Source organism: Sarcophilus harrisii, chromosome 3 (assembly GCF_902635505.1).
Source record: "Sarcophilus harrisii chromosome 3, mSarHar1.11, whole genome shotgun sequence".
Classification (NCBI taxonomy): Eukaryota; Metazoa; Chordata; class Mammalia; order Dasyuromorphia; family Dasyuridae; genus Sarcophilus; species Sarcophilus harrisii.
The window spans coordinates 465,500,599-465,517,843 of NC_045428.1; the positions used below are offsets into that span (position 1 = coordinate 465,500,599).

General features: G+C 36.8%; 1 protein-coding gene across 5 annotated transcripts in view; it reads left to right on the top strand.

Moving 5' to 3' along the window:
* Window positions 1-13,994, top strand: part of FAT3 (FAT atypical cadherin 3) — a 699,235-nt gene extending 685,241 nt beyond the window's left edge. For 3 of the 5 annotated variants that reach the window (XM_031960969.1, XM_031960968.1, XM_031960970.1), the window contains 4 exons: window positions 3,794-3,907; window positions 7,222-7,281; window positions 8,327-8,362; window positions 8,924-13,994. In XM_031960969.1, coding sequence (XP_031816829.1) covers window positions 3,794-3,907; window positions 7,222-7,281; window positions 8,327-8,362; window positions 8,924-9,546 — 833 coding nt within the window. In that variant the 3' untranslated portion in view covers window positions 9,547-13,994. The remainder of the gene's footprint in view (window positions 1-3,793; window positions 3,908-7,221; window positions 7,282-8,326; window positions 8,363-8,923) is intronic. The other 2 variants (XM_031960971.1, XM_031960972.1) reach the window with 1 other exon arrangement.
* Window positions 13,995-17,245: the final 3,251 nt, after the last annotated feature.

Genomic DNA, 17,245 nt, shown 5'->3' on the forward strand with positions numbered 1-17,245 from the left:
AAGTCCATATTTTTTTTTCTTTTTCTACTAGCAGCTTTCTTTTAGTTTAAAAATAAACAGAATGCTATATTTTATATACTGAACATACTTTAATCTTTTCTTGCTGAACTCTGATCATCATTATCAAGGTCAGTGATTAAATGGCGCCGTGGATGTGCCTGGTTCATTACTACACAGCCTCAGGGTCACTGATATGGGTCACAAACATTTAAACACTTGAGAGAAGGATAATCCATAATTCAAGAGTTGAGGTAGTGTCTTGAATGTCACATTGGCTCCAATTAGATATCCAGGTAAATGGACAATAAATTAATCAGAAAAATGGTTGAAGTTGAACTTTAAGTCATCTGTCATTACAATGGATTTTTTTTCCATAGAAAAAGCCAATTCTGATTCTGATTTTACAATATATAACCAATTTTAAATGACAAGTTACTATAGCACTTTAGCTAGGCTTACTTGTTTTGCCTAATATAAATAGTATTTTCTTAACTAGTCTTGTAGTTCTCCATGCCACTGAAAAAAAGACTAAACTTGTTGGCTTATTGAGTTCTTAATTGCATGCTACTATATTTATTTCCCTGCTCAATTCTTTTTTTTTTTCTTTTTTCCTTCTCTCCCATATCAAGAAGTGGAACAGAGAGGCCAGTAAGGATTTCTTCTAATTAAATTCACTTTAATATTTATTAGGCACCTGCTGTATATGTGCAAAGTGCTAGGTTGCTTATCAGTTCCCATGAGTTCAGTTATCATCTCTATGCTGATAATTCTCAGATCTACTCATCCACTTCTGACTTCTCTCCTGACCTCAGGTTGTACAATTCCAACTGCCAATTGGGCATCTTGAACCAGACTTCTCGTAACATATGAACCTCACTGTGCCCAAAACCAAACTCTTTTTTTGCTTCAAAATCTCTTTTTTTGGAACTTCCCTATTACTGTCAAGAGAGCATCATCCTCTTTCTCTCTCTCTCTCTTTCTCTCCCTTCTTCCCTCCCTCCCTTCTTCCCCCCTCCCTCTCTCTCTCCCTCTCTCCATCCTTCCCCATGTCCAATCTCTTATTTATCATGACTCATCAATTTTACCCTCTTAAAATCTCTCATAAACTCCTTGTTTTCTGCTCTGACATTGCCACCAGTCTGGTGAAGACCTTCAAGCTTCATTAAGTCTTTCCCCACTGCTGTCAAAGTAATCTTCCAAAAGCATAGGCCTATGTCACTCCCTTACTCAATAAATTCCATTGGCTCCCTATCACATCCAGGATAAAATGTAAAATTATGTTAGGCATTCAAAACTTTCAAAATCTCTCCTCCCCCATCTTTCCAATTTTCTTTCAACTTACTCCCACTTTGGGTTATTGATACTGTCCTCTTTGCTGGTCCTCACAGAAAACTTTCCATCTCACAACTCCAAATGTTTCTTTTCTTTGGAGAAAGGGGGTTAATTGCTTTATTTTCTTTTTTTCTTGCTGAGGCAATTGGGGTTAAGTGACTTGCCCAGGGTCATACAGTTAGGAAATGTTAAGTGTCTGAGGTCAGATTTGAATTCAGGTCCTCCTGACCCCAGGGCTGGTGCTCTATCCACTGTGCCACCAAGCTGCCTCTAATTTTTGATTTTTAATTTTTTTCTCCATTACATATACAATTTTTTACATTTTTTTTTACATTTTGAGTTCCAAATTATCTCCCTCCCTTTTTCCACTTCTCTCTCCTTAATAAAGCAAGTAATTTGATATAGATTATACATGTTCAGTCATGCAAAACTTTTCCACATTAGCCATGTTGCAAATAAAAACACAGACAAAAAAAAAAAAAACTCCTAAAATAATAAAGTAAAAAAGTATCCTTTAATTGGCCTTTATAGCCATCAGTTTTTTCTTTGGAGGTATATGGCATTTTTCATTATAAAATCCTTGGGAATTGTCTTTGGGTGTTTTGAGGCTTTCCCCTGTGCTTAGAATTACCTCCATACTCATCTCCACCACCATACTTTACTGACTTCCTTCAAGTCCTTGCCCAAATCCCATCTTCCCAAAACCATTCAATTCTTTAATACTAGTACCTTTCATCTGTTGATTATTTCTAATTGATCAGATAGATAGGTAACCATATTTGTATATAGTAGTTTCCTCCTTTCTCCCTCATTAGATTGTGTGCTCTTTAAGGGCAGGAACTATCTTTTGCCATTCCTTGATTCAGAACTTAGCACATAGAAGACATGACTGACAATTGAGAATTCAGAGATAAATGTATAATCACTGTCCTCAAGGAACTCACAGTCTAAAAGTAGAATAAGGCCCATACAAAAATAATAAAAATTTTAATTTGTTTTACAGTTAGGTATGTAAAAGAAGCAGGCATCCACAAAGCACTATGAAGTCCAAAGCCAAAAAATGAAATGAGCTTGGGCTGCAGCACTGCATTAACCCAGGACTTAAATCAGTCCAGGATGGTGTTATGTGGGTCATGGGGCCCCAAGAGTTTGTGTTAAATTAATTCAATTTGAGAATACAAGGAAACCTCCTATATTTTCATTTCTGCTACTAGACTGTACCACTCTCACTCCCAGAGCTCACTGTATTCTTCTTTATGATAAAAGTAAACCATATATATTGCCTGCCCTCATCAAAAAACAGAGCTTAGGGTTTGGGGTTTTGTTTTGTTTTGTTTTCCAAAATGTGACTTCCTTCCTAGTGTTTCTTTGCTTTTAAATTAGTAATTAATCCTATACCACATCTTACTTGGGGTTTGTCTAATTGACAACAGATGCAGAAAAATAGTCCTTTCTGTGGGGACTAATTCCTGAGTCCAGAAAGAAGAGTGGATATTCCTTTTATTACAAGCCTGTATCTCTACATACCATCACATAGTGCAATGATTTAAATCTTTTTCTGATGATCATTTCTTTTCCCTCTTTAATGTGACAGGTTTATTTCCAAAATATACCTCAGTCTAAAACTCAGATTTCCCCCCAAAGTATTGTTGAGTTTTTATTTAATACATTGACTTCTTTGTTAAGGGTGTTAGAGTGTGCTGGAAAGACATTCTGTAAGTAGCCAATTTGTTTTTCAGATGATGACAGGCCCAAGATATAGGTTGCTTTTATGGCTATTGTACTCCATCAAATAAGAAAATGACCCTGTGGTGTTTGTGCATCTGTGTGCCCAGGATAAATTTGTACCTAAAGGAATAAGAGAGTGGGGATACAGAAAGCCTTCCTAACCCAGGTTTTCCCTTTAACAGGCACAATTTATGAGAATTCTGTAATTATTGAAGTTGGTGCTACTCTGCCCTCTAGAGGCTGAAGTGAAAATCTGTTGATTGAAGTTTGAATAAATGTCATGACACTCTTGGCTATAAAATATTTATACTTTCCCCATTTTAAAAGTAATCTTGTTTAATCTACTGTTGACACCACATCAGTTCATGTAAATGATTTAAATGAACTTGAATGACAAAAAGCAAGCCAGTTGCTTTACTCCGGTCTCAGACTTCATTTAATTATAGTACTTTGAGGACAGAGCATCTACTTTTGGTTGTCAGATATTTGGAAGCTCATTTACCCCGGGTTAAGAGTTTCAAATCCATAATGCAAATTACATGATTGATAGATCTTTACACCCAATAGCACAATCAATTTTCTCCTTTGGAAGTAAATCGTTTCTCTGACCAAATGAAAATAGAAGAGGGGAAAGAACCTGAAAAATAAAAACGAACTCTGGAAGTGGCAGGAATTGATACATGGACAGAATAAACCATTACCATTTTGTTTCCTCTTTTTCCTGTCATTGAAGACAAAGGTGTGGATGATGCTGAAGAAGTGACCTGTTTTGTGGGAAGTAATAAAGGCAGCAACTCGGAGGTTCAGTCCCTCAGCTCTTTCCAGTCTGACTCTGGAGATGATAATGGTAAGAAATTTTCAAGTTCATTTCTTAGAATTCTAAGAGAATGAGCTTTAACCTAGCAAGTGTCCTCTAGATATTCACCAGTTGACTCCCTCATGAGGGAAAAGGGATCTACCTCCTTGGTATTTAATGACTAAGCCCTCTTGGATATGATTCAAAATGGATCTGCCTCCTCACAGATTATTCTTTTGACTAGATGGTGGAATTTGCCTCCCCACTTCAGCATGCATTTTATCTTCTTCATTTAGCTTCATTTTGAATTGAAGCCTGATATCACGATCCCCATGTAGATGGGCTTTTATACATAGAGAAACCTATTCATTTCATAAATGGGATAAAGCCATGTCCACATTTTACATACACTCCCAAGGTACCATCAAATTGGAGAAGGACCAATGTAAACAAGTTGATTTCAATTTATATTATATATAAATTATGTAAGTGTACTTATATTTATATAAATATATATATATATATATATATATATATTACATTCAGTTTATATTGCCAGTATTGTGGCCCCCACTGTGTTTATCTATCATACATATAAAGAGAAATAGATAAATAAAAACATCCTTTTTCTCAATGCTGAGATGATGAGGGTTACCTAGACAGTGCTTACTTAAACCCATCAATTTTGAATTGAAGGGAGTCAATTCTTTTAATAGAAACTCATCTCAATCTAGTCACATAACTACTACCTACTTTCCCAAGACTGGCTGTTCTGGATTAAACAAATGAGGAAAGGGGTGAGATATTGTCATGGGACATAAAAGCCTCATACAGATAAACATAAAATAAAATATATGTACAGGTCTATGAGAGAAGTGTATACAAAGTGGCATCAGAATTCAAAAGAAGGGACTCTTATTTATGGCTAAGAGTATAGGTTCCCTGAGCTGTGTGATAGAGAGTAAAAACTTGTTTTCAGTTCCATAAAAGAAGAAAAAAGTGAGATAAGACCTCTCTATATTTTATATACACAATATAATATATATATATATATATATATATATATATATATGAAACAAGTATTTGTTAGAAGGAATTTGTTCTTTGTCTTTTCAATGGGGAAGATGGAGGGAAAGAAATATTTTTTGTTTATTAAAAAAACATTAAAAGATACATCACAAGATATAATTACTAGATAGTAATTAGATTTGGAATCATATAAAGAGACTTAAAATATTATTCTCAAGATTAAACTACTTCCCCAGCATCTATCTGTAGAGATAGCATATTCAACATTATGAATATATGTTGAAGCAACAGCTGTATTTCCCCAGACCTTAAAAAAAAGCTGAAAGCCCAAAAATCCAACTACACCTCCAGCAACATTCCAACTATTGCTACTAGAAATATGTGTCCCCAACATAACTAATATTTTGCATGATTGAATATGTAATAACCTATAACAAATTGCTTATCATCTTAGGAAGGGAGGGAGAGAATTTAGAACTCAATTTCTTTTAATTGAATGATAAAAATTGTCTTTATATATAATTGGGGAAAAAATAAAATATTTTTTAAAAGTGTATTCCATATGACACTGCAACTTGAGAACTCTGAGGAAATCCTCAAGGTACTTGAGTCCCTGTTGTGTGATAAAGGGACATTTGCTCTTATGTTGGTACAATAAATCACAACCAAAGTGGGGTTTTTATGGGTTTAAGCACCTCCCTGGCTTCAATGATTAAATGAACCCCGAATGGCAGAGTAAGCCAGATGCTTTACTCCAGTCTTACTCTGCACTGTACTACTTTGAGGATTGAGCATCTATTTTTGGCTGCAAGCTATTTAGAAACTTCATCACCCCAGCTGCAAAAAACAAATGTTTTATAGAATACCTAGGAGTAATTCTAGAATTGATATTCTGTGTATCGCTATTGTTAAGGACATCCCAGTGGCATTTAGGATGATGTTGACAATTTTCTACCATTACCACCATCCCTACACAACCATTAACTTTCAGGATAACAAGCAACTTATAAGCAGTTCATAATAGGATGCTTAGCCATCTGAACCCCATTACATAAAAAGACAATTATATTTAAGAAACAGACAAATGTATTTCATGGGGAGGGGGGCATCAATTCTGAAGTTGGTACTGAGTGTTCTAAATAATCAAAACATTCTTTTTCTCAATGCTGAGGTGATAAGGGTGGCCAGGTCAGTGCTTACTTAAACCCATCAATTTTGAATCGAAGAGAGCTAATTCCTTTAATCGAAAGTCATCTCAATCTAGTCATATAACTACTACCTACTTTCCCAAGACTGGTTGTTCTGAGTTAAACAAATGAGGAAAGGGGTGAAATATTGTCATCCTGACTCCAATTCTCAATAGCTATAAGTAACATCCAAGGATGGCTAAGTATTCAAGCTCCCTATAGCACCCCTACCTAGCTTGGCTCAGCCAGGCAAAGAAAATATGCCCATCTCTTTATGGTACATTTAGTGTCTCAAATTAAAAATTCTCATTTCATTCTATATTCTATTAGAGTTTTGGGGAAATGGACTCTATGCTTAGTCACATCAACAGAAAACACTTAGGATAACTATAAATCACAATTGTTTCCTTATCACATCTTAATCATTGTAGAGGCCACACATATCTTAATCACAAAAGATACTGGTATATGAGCAAAGCATTTGATATTAAGAAATTAAGCCTTCTCATAAGTAACCTGACTGATTCAGATAGAACCACCTGACAAATTAATTGCTTTATTCCAAGATTCATTAGAGAGTTACTAAAGAAAAATTAGAAGTAAGAGAGGTACTAGCTTCTTAAATTTATTTAGCTGGTGTTGCTGATAGAATTTGCATTCACTGTATTAACTGGTAAACAGGGACAGAGAGTATAGTATACTATGGTATAGTGAGGACAGACTTTGGTGACACATATTGATTGTGTGACTATAGCCAAGTCACTTAAACTTGGTAGTCCCAGAAAATTTTATAAGTATAAATTGAAGGGTATTTTTTTTTTTACATCTGCTGTGATCTTCATTAGAAGTTCTTAATTTGACAAAATCACATATCCACATGACTAATTTATTAGTTATACGCCTTTTGGCAGATTTGGCTTAGAATTTGTCATTATTTTCCATTCATTCCAAAAATCAATGTTACCCAAATTAAGGTGTTCATTGGAATACTGCCCTAATGAATTGTATGGAATCTCTGATTTTGTTTATATAGTATAATATAATAAAATGTGAACATACATGTGTATTGGTTGAGAAGATAATATGTGTTTAAAATACTAACCTAAAGCTATCCTTTCCCTCCCTTGTCTGCTTTCCCTCTCCCACAAGCTTCCATAGTGACTGTCATTCAGCTTGTCAACAATGTAGTTGACACTATAGAAAATGAAGGTATTTATATTTTTTCTGTAACATTTCTTTTTTTATCAAGTTATCTTTCTTTGAAATTTAGTAACCTCTCATTACTTTAGATTAGATCCAGTTAAGGATAAAATGAGGCATCAGGGACCATTGGCTCCAAGGGCTCATTAGTTTCATGCCATTCATTGGTATTGGCTTTTTAAAAGAATTCCTTTGAGACAGTTTTAAAGTTCTTTAAAAAAAAAAAAAAAAAGTGAATCTCATGACCTGAAATATTCTCTATGTCCCCTATAAATGGTTATTTTCTTTGAAAAGAATACTCGATCGTGATTCTACAAATATTTTTAAATCCTGGGATCAAATAGTAGAGCTTCCAGTCCTTCATACTGCTGGAGCATGCCTGTATTTAGTTATGTGACCTGGTTTTTGTTTCTTTTCCTTAAAGTCACTCAGCAGTTTTAATGCCTTTAATAGAAATTAAATGAATAAATTAATTGTTTACTTTCCCACTTTGAACATTGTTGAAAAAAGAGCTGGTCTCAGAATCAGACAGAAAGCAGACCTCAATATCAAGTTCTGCCTTGGATACATCCTGGCTACATGCTCTAGACAACTCTTGAAGTTACAGAGTTTGAATAGGTAGAATAAAGTTTCCTTACCAGTAGTTTGCCAATGCAATCACACACCTGGACCAAAGTGCAAAATTTTGATCAGTTATCTTAAAAAAAGTAAACTGTGAAGTAGGAATACCAGAGGAGGTGAATATAATTAGCAGAAAAATAGATGAAAAGTGTAAATATTTGCTTTAAAGATTCATCCCATAGATATAATGTGAAGAAATAGATTACATCAGGGAGCTCTTTCTGTCTAGAGCTAGCTCTTCATGCCCTATGGGACTGCGTATTGATGAAGCTCATTTCCCACTTCTGTTGCTAAGGAGTGAAGATTGAAGCTGTAATCAGCTAGATCCCAAGAATATTATTGAAGCATGTCCTAAAAGCATGTCCTCTCTAAGTCTTCCAGTGCTCATGTGACTGGGGTTGTCAGTTTTATTCTTTGCTTTGTATTTAAACAGTGTCAGTTATGGACCAAGGACAGAACTACAACCGAGGTGACTTCCCCCAGATTTCAGCCAAGCCCCCTGTTCCTTTCCTGGTTTTGCTGCCCCTATTGTTCTCGTTCTCCTTCCCCCTCACCCTTTCCGAGTGTTTTGTTAGCTCTCTGCATGTTCCAGACATCGAATGGGATCTCCTTCCAGGTCCCTTTGGCGCGTCCTAAGCCAGCCATTTGCCTCTCCTCAAGCCTACCTTTGCAAGCATGCTGAAAGCTTTGATTTCTACATGGTTTGGGAGGTGGGGGTGAGAAGAGGGATTTGGAGATAGGAGGTCTTTCCTACAGTGTAGATTCCTAATTCTTTTTCCCCTCATCGTCTTGTTTGTGGTCTGGCTGAGTAGAAGGGGAGCACCTTATCCCCTTGAGCATCATCATATAAAGTGGCTTGTTGTTTGGTCAGAGCATGGCTGACTTCCTTGAATGCTTTGTAAACAGCATGTGGATGACTTCATGGAGTCGTGAAGGCGTGCATGTGGCGCTCTTCCCCTCCTGCTCCTTTCCTGCCCCAGGTCACTCCCCAACCCCAGGGATGTTTACTAAGATCGGTCTCTCTTTTCAGCCTACCACTGGGACACTTCGGACTGGATGCCGGGAGCCCGCCTGTCCGACATTGAGGAAGTGCCCAATTACGAAAATACAGACGGCACCTCAGTGCACCAGGGGAGCACGAGGGAGCTCGAATCCGATTACTACCTAGGGGGCTATGACATCGATAGCGAATACCCCCCGCCTCACGAGGAGGAGTTTTTGAGCCAAGACCAGTTGCCCCCTCCCCTGCCGGAGGACTACCCGGACCACTTTGAGGCACTACCCCCCTCCCAGCCAGCCTCCCTGGCCGGCACACTGAGCCCAGACTGCAGGCGAAGGCCCCAGTTCCACCCCAGCCAGTATCTCCCTCCCCACCCATTCCCCAATGAGACAGACATGGTGGGACCTCCGCCTGCACACGAATTTAGTACTTTTGCTGTGGGTGTGGGGCAGAACCTGGAGAACCCAAGCACGGCAGACAACGTGTCCTTAACCTTGCACAACTCCCTCGGCACCTCCTCCTCAGATATGTCTGCCGGCTGTGGCTTTGAGGACTCCGAAGTGGCCATGAGTGACTATGAAAGCGTGGAGGAGCTCAGTCTCACCAGCCTTCACATTCCATTTATTGAGACCCAGCACCAGACCCAGGTGTGAAGGACACAGACATCTGGGCTCCATTCTTCATGGAAACATTGAAGGAAATAGACCAAGAGGAGTCCATTGGATGGGGGGAAATCCACCATTTTCCACAAATAACTTAGTCACAAATGATGTTGTCTCATGCAAACACTTTAAAGTCCAGTTGTGTAAATCATGTCACAAAATCTGTTACTGTGAGTCAACAGACAATCCTTACAGTATATACCCAGCATTCATGGCCAAGAGTGCACACCAAGTTTTTAAGGGGGTAAAGAAGCCCCTACACAAGTTCACCCAGTAAGTTATATGCAGTCAATCTTTTCAGCTTTGTACAGTATTGTGTTTTTGAAGGTGTTAACAGTATCAATCCCCGCAGTATTAATGAACAAATAAAAGTTTGGGCACCAGGGTATTGGTGCATGAAACAAAATTAAGCCGACAGAAAAAAGAAAGAAAATAGTTAATAGAATTGGGGGAAGGGAGAAGCTAAGGCCTCAAGGGGAAAGAAGAAAGAGTAAAAATAAAATCAGTCAAAAGTGGGCAAAATATTAAAATAAAGTATGATTTTCTTTATAAAGCTTTCTGATTATCAGCTATAAAATTATAGTAAAAGACTTGCATTTTTGTAGACTTCAGATACTGGTTTAATTAGAAAAACCTGGATGAAAAATGGAACCCAAAATTTAAATGATGATGGAGTTTGTGGATCTCTGAAAAAGATTTCAATGAAGAGTAATGCATGACAGTTTACAGGTTTTCCGAGTTTTGGGGAGGAAAGGGTAGAAGTTACCTCTTTGATTTTATTGTTGAACATTCCCGGCCATGATTACAATTTGAATATTATTGTAATCATTGACCTTGTTCATGGAAACTAGGAGATAAAGCTGACCAAGTTGTGACCATTATCTAGGCTGAAAGATGTCTACAAGTAATTCATAAATTTCCCCCCGAAAAATGTTTTTTTTTTACTATCATAGGTAAAAGGCAAGTAAGTACTTGTTTTTTTAACATGACAGTATCATTTCAATAAATGGATTTAAGTCAAAGAAGAGAGACTAGATGAATAGATGTTTATACACAAGATTATAATAGTATGTGTGTTTGGGCCAATGTAAATGTGTGTATGTGTTTTCTCCCAAGAAGGCACCTCTGTGAGGAAAGTGATTTTGAGACTCGTGAACTTCTATGAACCATGGCCAAAAGTGCAAGCCTTCTGACCTTTTGGATCTCTTTAATATTAGAGACTGACCAAATGCTATTTTTTGTGTTAGTGCAGTTACCTTATTTGGATAGTGCCATATCTATTTAATTAAAACAAAATTCCGGATTTTAAAAGTAGCATTTTACTAGAATGACACAAAGAGTCTCAAATGTCTTCAGAAAGTACTTCATGTTTCATTTTAGCCCAGGGTCAGTCTGACACATGGGTTTTGGCCATGAAAATTTTCTAAATGAATTAGAGAGTCATTCCACGAGAGATGTTACAACATGGTACAATAAAATATAAAATTGACATTTTGAGTTGCTTTTCTGCTTCCCCTCAGGCTGATTAGGGCAAATGAGATTTTATACTAAGCAGCCTGAACTGTTTCCAAGGACTGGGAAGTCCATGACTTCTTTCCCTGGCAAACGTTTATTTGCACTATCTGCTTAATGAGCAAAACTGTTGTGGGTTGTTGGCTTTTGGGTTATTTTTTTTAAACAAATTTTGGCATTGGTGTGTGAGCTCTAAAGAACTTTGCCTAGTCATGGTCCACCTAGTCACATTTCTTACCTGCATTCTTTGCATTTATTTCGCTTCTCTCCTGGCACAGGGATCAGTGTATCCTGACAATTTGTCAAGGCAATACCCTTGCACTTCAGAGCTTCCTAGATATGTGGACACACTTCAAAGGATTTCATATTTTATTTTTTTTTCTCATCCTTGTTCTTGTCTGGATGTACTAAATGAAGGATGATCTGTACCATAGTCTTGAAATCGGGGTTCTGCAATGAATTGAAGTATATAACCAGAATGCATTCAAAGGAATTCTTCAGCATTTTTCTTATGTGAGGAGTGCATTTTTAGGAATCAGCAAGAAAATGACAAACTAATGATCTAGATAGAACCTCTGTAACCATCTTAATAATGCAGTGACATAAAAAATTGACAAAGTAAAACCAACAGTTCATTTCTTACCCCCCAGGATATATTAGGACAGGATTAGTACAGATGATTTTCCATTGCTTACACAACCTCTCTGCTGAGAGAAATGCTTGACTGACATGGTAATGAAGGAACAAATAGATCTGAATGCCCCTGTGAAATCCAGGAAGCCAGCCTGCTATCTCCGACCTGCATATTCTTAGATGTATCTCACCTGATCTTTTCAGAAAAGGCAAACAGGGAGATGTCCATCTCTGGTAGTTCTATCTCATGTCATGTAATGAATCATCATCTTAAAATCAGGTGAGAACATTATTTGACATTTCTCCTCAAAATTGCATAGAGAACAAAGGATTTCCCTGTAGAGGTCACCAAATCTGAAAAGCTGAGAGGGAGTTTAGAGATTATCATCCTCAATCTCATTTTTACTTACAATTTTGCATTACTTGGCCAGTTAGCCACAGGGCAAGGGATAGAACATGCATCTTTTCTTCCCAACTTCCAATCCAAGATCCTTTCTGTCATATAAACTTTCTCTGTGATCTCTCTGATATTTAATTTTGACTGTTCATCATTGAATTCCTAAAGAATGGTTCTCTCAGTTCAAAAGGCAAAATTTGTTGCACAGAGGTTTATAATTTCATGTGAGCTTTTTTCTTCAAGCTTTTGTCTCTAAGTTTAAATAAATTCTGATCTGCTACATATCAGATTGTTATAGATGCTGCTTCAGTTAAGTGTTGAAAATATATTATTAGCTCTTCTTATACCCGAAGATCCTAATATCTAAAGGTTATTTTATTTGCTAGGACACATCCAAAGCATCAATTTGGGGGAAAAGAATTAGAAACATTGGCATGCCAGAGCACTGGTTGCAGCCGTTGGCTTCCTTGACACCCAAGTGTGCCCAATTCCATGCATTAATGGCTTGTCAATTTTACAATTTCCATGGGCCATTCTTTTCTCTTTTCTCTTTACATCCTTCTTGCATTTTGTGCACTTGGTGAAAACAGCTTGTATCTAGAGTTTTTTCTACCTAGCTTTACTTAATATACCTCTGCGTTCCCTTCTCTAAACCTTTTTCCTTAAGTAAAATAGACCAAGTCCTTGTCTTCATTCTTGTTTTTAAAAAAGCTTCTAATCTCTTCACTGTTACTATCTTCTGAACTTTGTCACTTATGATACTTTGAAATGCACTTAACAGAACTGAGCACAAGGTATGTGATAAAACATGCCAAATGGTGTCCTTGAAATGATATTCCCCACTTAGAAGTACCTCATCCTTTTAAATAGCATCTTTGGTTTTCCCCTGAGAGCAGGCCAAATTCAGAACCCCAAAGCATGGGAGGAAGGTTTACCTTCTCAGGACCTATAATCTCATGATGGTCTTAACTGGACTCTGCAGAAGATTCAAGTAGCCTTGTTCACAAGGCCCTTTGATCTTTCTCCACCATATACTTGCTTTCAGAAGGCAAAGAGAACGCCAAAATACCAAGATAATCTTCATGTGAAGCACCAAGATCTGGCGTTCTACTGGCTCTTTGGACATGTAGATACAGACTTCATAGGCTAGGTTCATTGTTAGCTTACTAAACCTCTCAGGTGGCTGGATCTGCCCTAAAATGGGCAGTGATTATACATAGGAACAGATCAGTTTCAGATCTGGATAGAACGTGGGATGGGAATTTTTTTTTCTGTTTTTGCTCAATGTTAATGGGTATTTTTTTCAGAATGTTCCACATAAGGGAAATGTCTAAGCACCCTCTGCATTTTCTCCTTACCTTTCCATGATGTCCCTTATCCATCATTTCTCATAAACTCTGTAGGTAGGCACATGGCCTACTTTTGCACATGACCAAGTTAAGAATGGTTTGAATGAGTGTTTGGGCTAAAGCTGCTGCAAAGAACAGAAACCATGTTGGCAATAAAGCATGAACAAAGACCAGTATAAGATGACCAAGGAGGCATTTTCCTTTTTCTGTTTCCTTCAAGTATATATGCTGCTATTGGGCTCTACTAACCTTCTGTATGTGCAAAGTCCTGGCTGTCCATGCAGGCCCAGTAAGATGGACCAGTCTATCCCTATAGTGGGCCCGGCAGAGAATGGGTATGACAGCCAGAAAGGGGAATTCACAATGCATTCCTGAGGCAATGAAAACCACAAGATAGTCCCAACTAAGGGGGTAAAAATTTTAAATATAGCAACTATAGATGCTCACTGGAACTGTATGTGTTTCAAATTGAGGCAACAAATTATCTAAATCTACTCCCTCTCAAAAAAAAAAAAAAACTTTTAAATGAAATATCAGGTGGTATCCTATGTATTTATTTTTGGAGGATTATCCCAATAATTTCTTGATTTCTTTATTTCATTTTGTTGATGTCCAAACAATATTAATACATGTTAATTGGTCAAATGGTTTGGCTTTTAAAATTACTCTTCAATTATATTCAGTTACAAACCCTGAGAAATTATGACTTGAGAATGATTCAAGATCACCATGATCATTCGCCACATTTTTATAGAAGGTAAGCCTCAGACTTTGCTGATTTGAGTCCCAAACATCTATCTATATTAATCAGATAGGATGCCTCAGACTTGTCTTTTGCTTCTGCTTTCTGCTTATTTGCTCATTTTGGGGGGTGGGGGAGTGTGGGAGAAGGAATCTGAGGTTTCAAATTATCTTTAGAAGATGAAACATTCATTTAATGTTTCACCAGCTGGCTGGGAGAGATGGAAAAAGGAAACAAATTCCTTTTTTTTTCTGTAATAATGAAAAGCAATAATTGTGTAATGCTACACAAAGGCCATACATAACTAGTCTTTACCAGTGTTAAGGATGCACTAGAACTGTATTGTTATAAGAGCAAGGTGGGAATGGTTAATATGTACTGTAGTATTCTTCTAGCAAGCAAATACCGGAATTGCTACTATTTAACAATTTAATGAGCCCATACTACTGCATTCGGGGAAGGACAGATGTGTTTGGAACATGGAAGCAGTTCTCTTTAAGCACTGTATTAGAAAGATTGTCTTGTAAATTTTACCTGTTACAAACAGGCTGGTTTGTAAAAGATGTATGTTTTGGTGTTTAAAAATGTTTATAAAAATGTATATAGTGGTTTCAAATTTCCAGGCTTTTGTAGATACTGTATTTGATGCCTATCAGGATGCTTTAATTTGGGAGTCAGATTCTAAATCATCTGAGTTAATCAGTCTATAAACTTTTAAAATAATGAGAAAAAAAGTTTTAGATTTGAAAATGATGCTTTTTAATCATTTCCAAAATGTACTGTAACCTTTCTTTGGTTTCACTGTTTTCATTTAACTTTTTTCAGTTTTTAAGGAAATGTTTTTTATTGACTTTTTTTTAAAATGAATGTGTTTTGCACAGATACTAGGTACATGATTTTTATGCCATTTCAAGTATGTATTAAAGTATGTCATTTCTTCACATACACATTATCTCTCATACACACAACCTTATGCAAAAGGGAAAGCTAACACTCTAAGTGGGTCTTGTCCCTTGTATGAAGATGAATTGTTCCTTCATATCTTGCTGTTGGCAGTATTAAGTCTTGTGTTCTTTTCCTAAAAAAAATGAAGAAAAAAAAGCAACAACTATAAAAAAAAAACAAAAAAAAAAACAAAACAGCCCAACAGTGTACAGGTTTGTAACTGCCAAAATTTGATGGTTAAAAACAAGTTTTCAAGTAAAAAAAAAAAACTTTTGTGTTGCCTTTTTCTTTCTGATTTGCTGTCTTTTCATTTGCCTCCTGATCACAGTTTATAAGGTAACCATTTACATCTTGCAGGGAATTGTGGAAAATGTGAAATTTAAATGAGGACCCCCATCTGGAGTCATTGAGGCTTTTACCTATACTCTCTATCCTTATTATTTTAACTATTCACAGGAAGCCCCTAATTTGGAAATTGCTTACATTTGGAAGTTTGAATTAATTTATTTCAAGAGTTTCCTTGGACACAATCCAAGATTTTTGGTTATTAATGAGACAGAGCTAAATAAAGGAAGAAAGTTCATATCTATGTAGACCTCCTGTCCTTTCCACATACCATATACCACCATTTGGAGCAAAAAAAGACGGGAAGGCTATTGGTCTTAAAAATCTTTCAGCCTTGAAGACTTCCCTGTCCTTTTGGTTTTCTTTCTCTAACATCTGTATGCAATTTTAAGTGAGAAGACACCTCTGAGAAGGAAGTAAATTCTAAGTAAGACAAAATGACGAAAGTAAAGGTGAAAAGGTCTAAGCCTTGGTTTCAGTAATAGTGGGAGAAAGTTGGTCATTATATGTATTCAAGACCCCTGATTTTTTATCATCAGCTACCCCTCCATCTCTTTGCCCAGAAGCATACAGCACAGGAATCTTTCCATCTCCACTTTTTCCCCCCAAGATATTCATCTTGATTTTCTATACCCTTTACATGACTCTGGTTCCAAAACTTTGCCTTTTGATTCAAAAACTTAATCAATGAGAGTTTATCTCCCCAAAATGAGTTCTCATTGTCTTAATGACTTTTCACTCAACATAATTAAATCAGAAATAACAATGGATGGTAATATTAAAGAGGGAGCAATCATTGGGAGCCTTAAAAGTTACTCATTTCTCTTCTCATAATCATAACATCATAGCAATTTGACAAGGTAGTTTTGCTTTAAATCCATTTCCAAAAGCCCCTAAATAGGCCAAAAGGTGTGTGCTGTGTGTTACCTGCTATGATTTGATTATATAAGCAAAGTGTGAATCAAAACTGAGCAATCATTTGTGTTCAGGTCAGAGTTTATAGGTCCCATTCTATAGAAAAAAAATGGAATGAACAGATATCCATCCCAGTAGAGCTAAATGTTAAAAATTAAGGTTGAGCTCAAACATCACAAATATTGGTGTAAGGGAGAAAAGGCAGGGGACCCATCTCTAAAAGTTGGAAAGGATAGATGAAATTGAGACTGATGGGAGAAAAACGTTATTGGCCTCCATGTATGGAGAGACCCTTAATCACACAGCAGTGAATGAAAAATGAGGAGGGAGTTTGAAGCAACAAGGGTTTTGTGCTGGTTCATTGGTTTTAAACAAAGAGCAGGAAAGTAATGGAAAACTAGAGAGAGGAGTGAGAAGAGATCAGCAGAAATAAATTAAGAAAGAGATTTCAATAAGATTGATTGTTCTCATTGCCACATTTGCCAACCCAACCAGCAGAAAACTGAGAACAAACATCAGCCTGGAAGGTTCTCAATGTACTCATCATAATTTCTCCCCCAGGGCAGATTAGGGAAGCCAAAATTTTCCTGTATCCTGTTACTTAACAGGATATGGAAATAGCACTTATCTCTCAGGACTTCCTAATTATAAATTCTTCTATTCTGAAAATTTAGTTTGGAAAGAGCCTAATACTAGGAATAAGGAAATTGCTTCAAGCCCTGTCCTTATATTAAGTGAGCAAGTCATTAAGCTCAAAATCTTTTTTTTTTTTTTCATGCAATGAGGATGGACAGGTAGCCTCAAGAGAACTCTGAACTTGAGGTCAAAACGACCAGAGTTCAAATTTTGCCT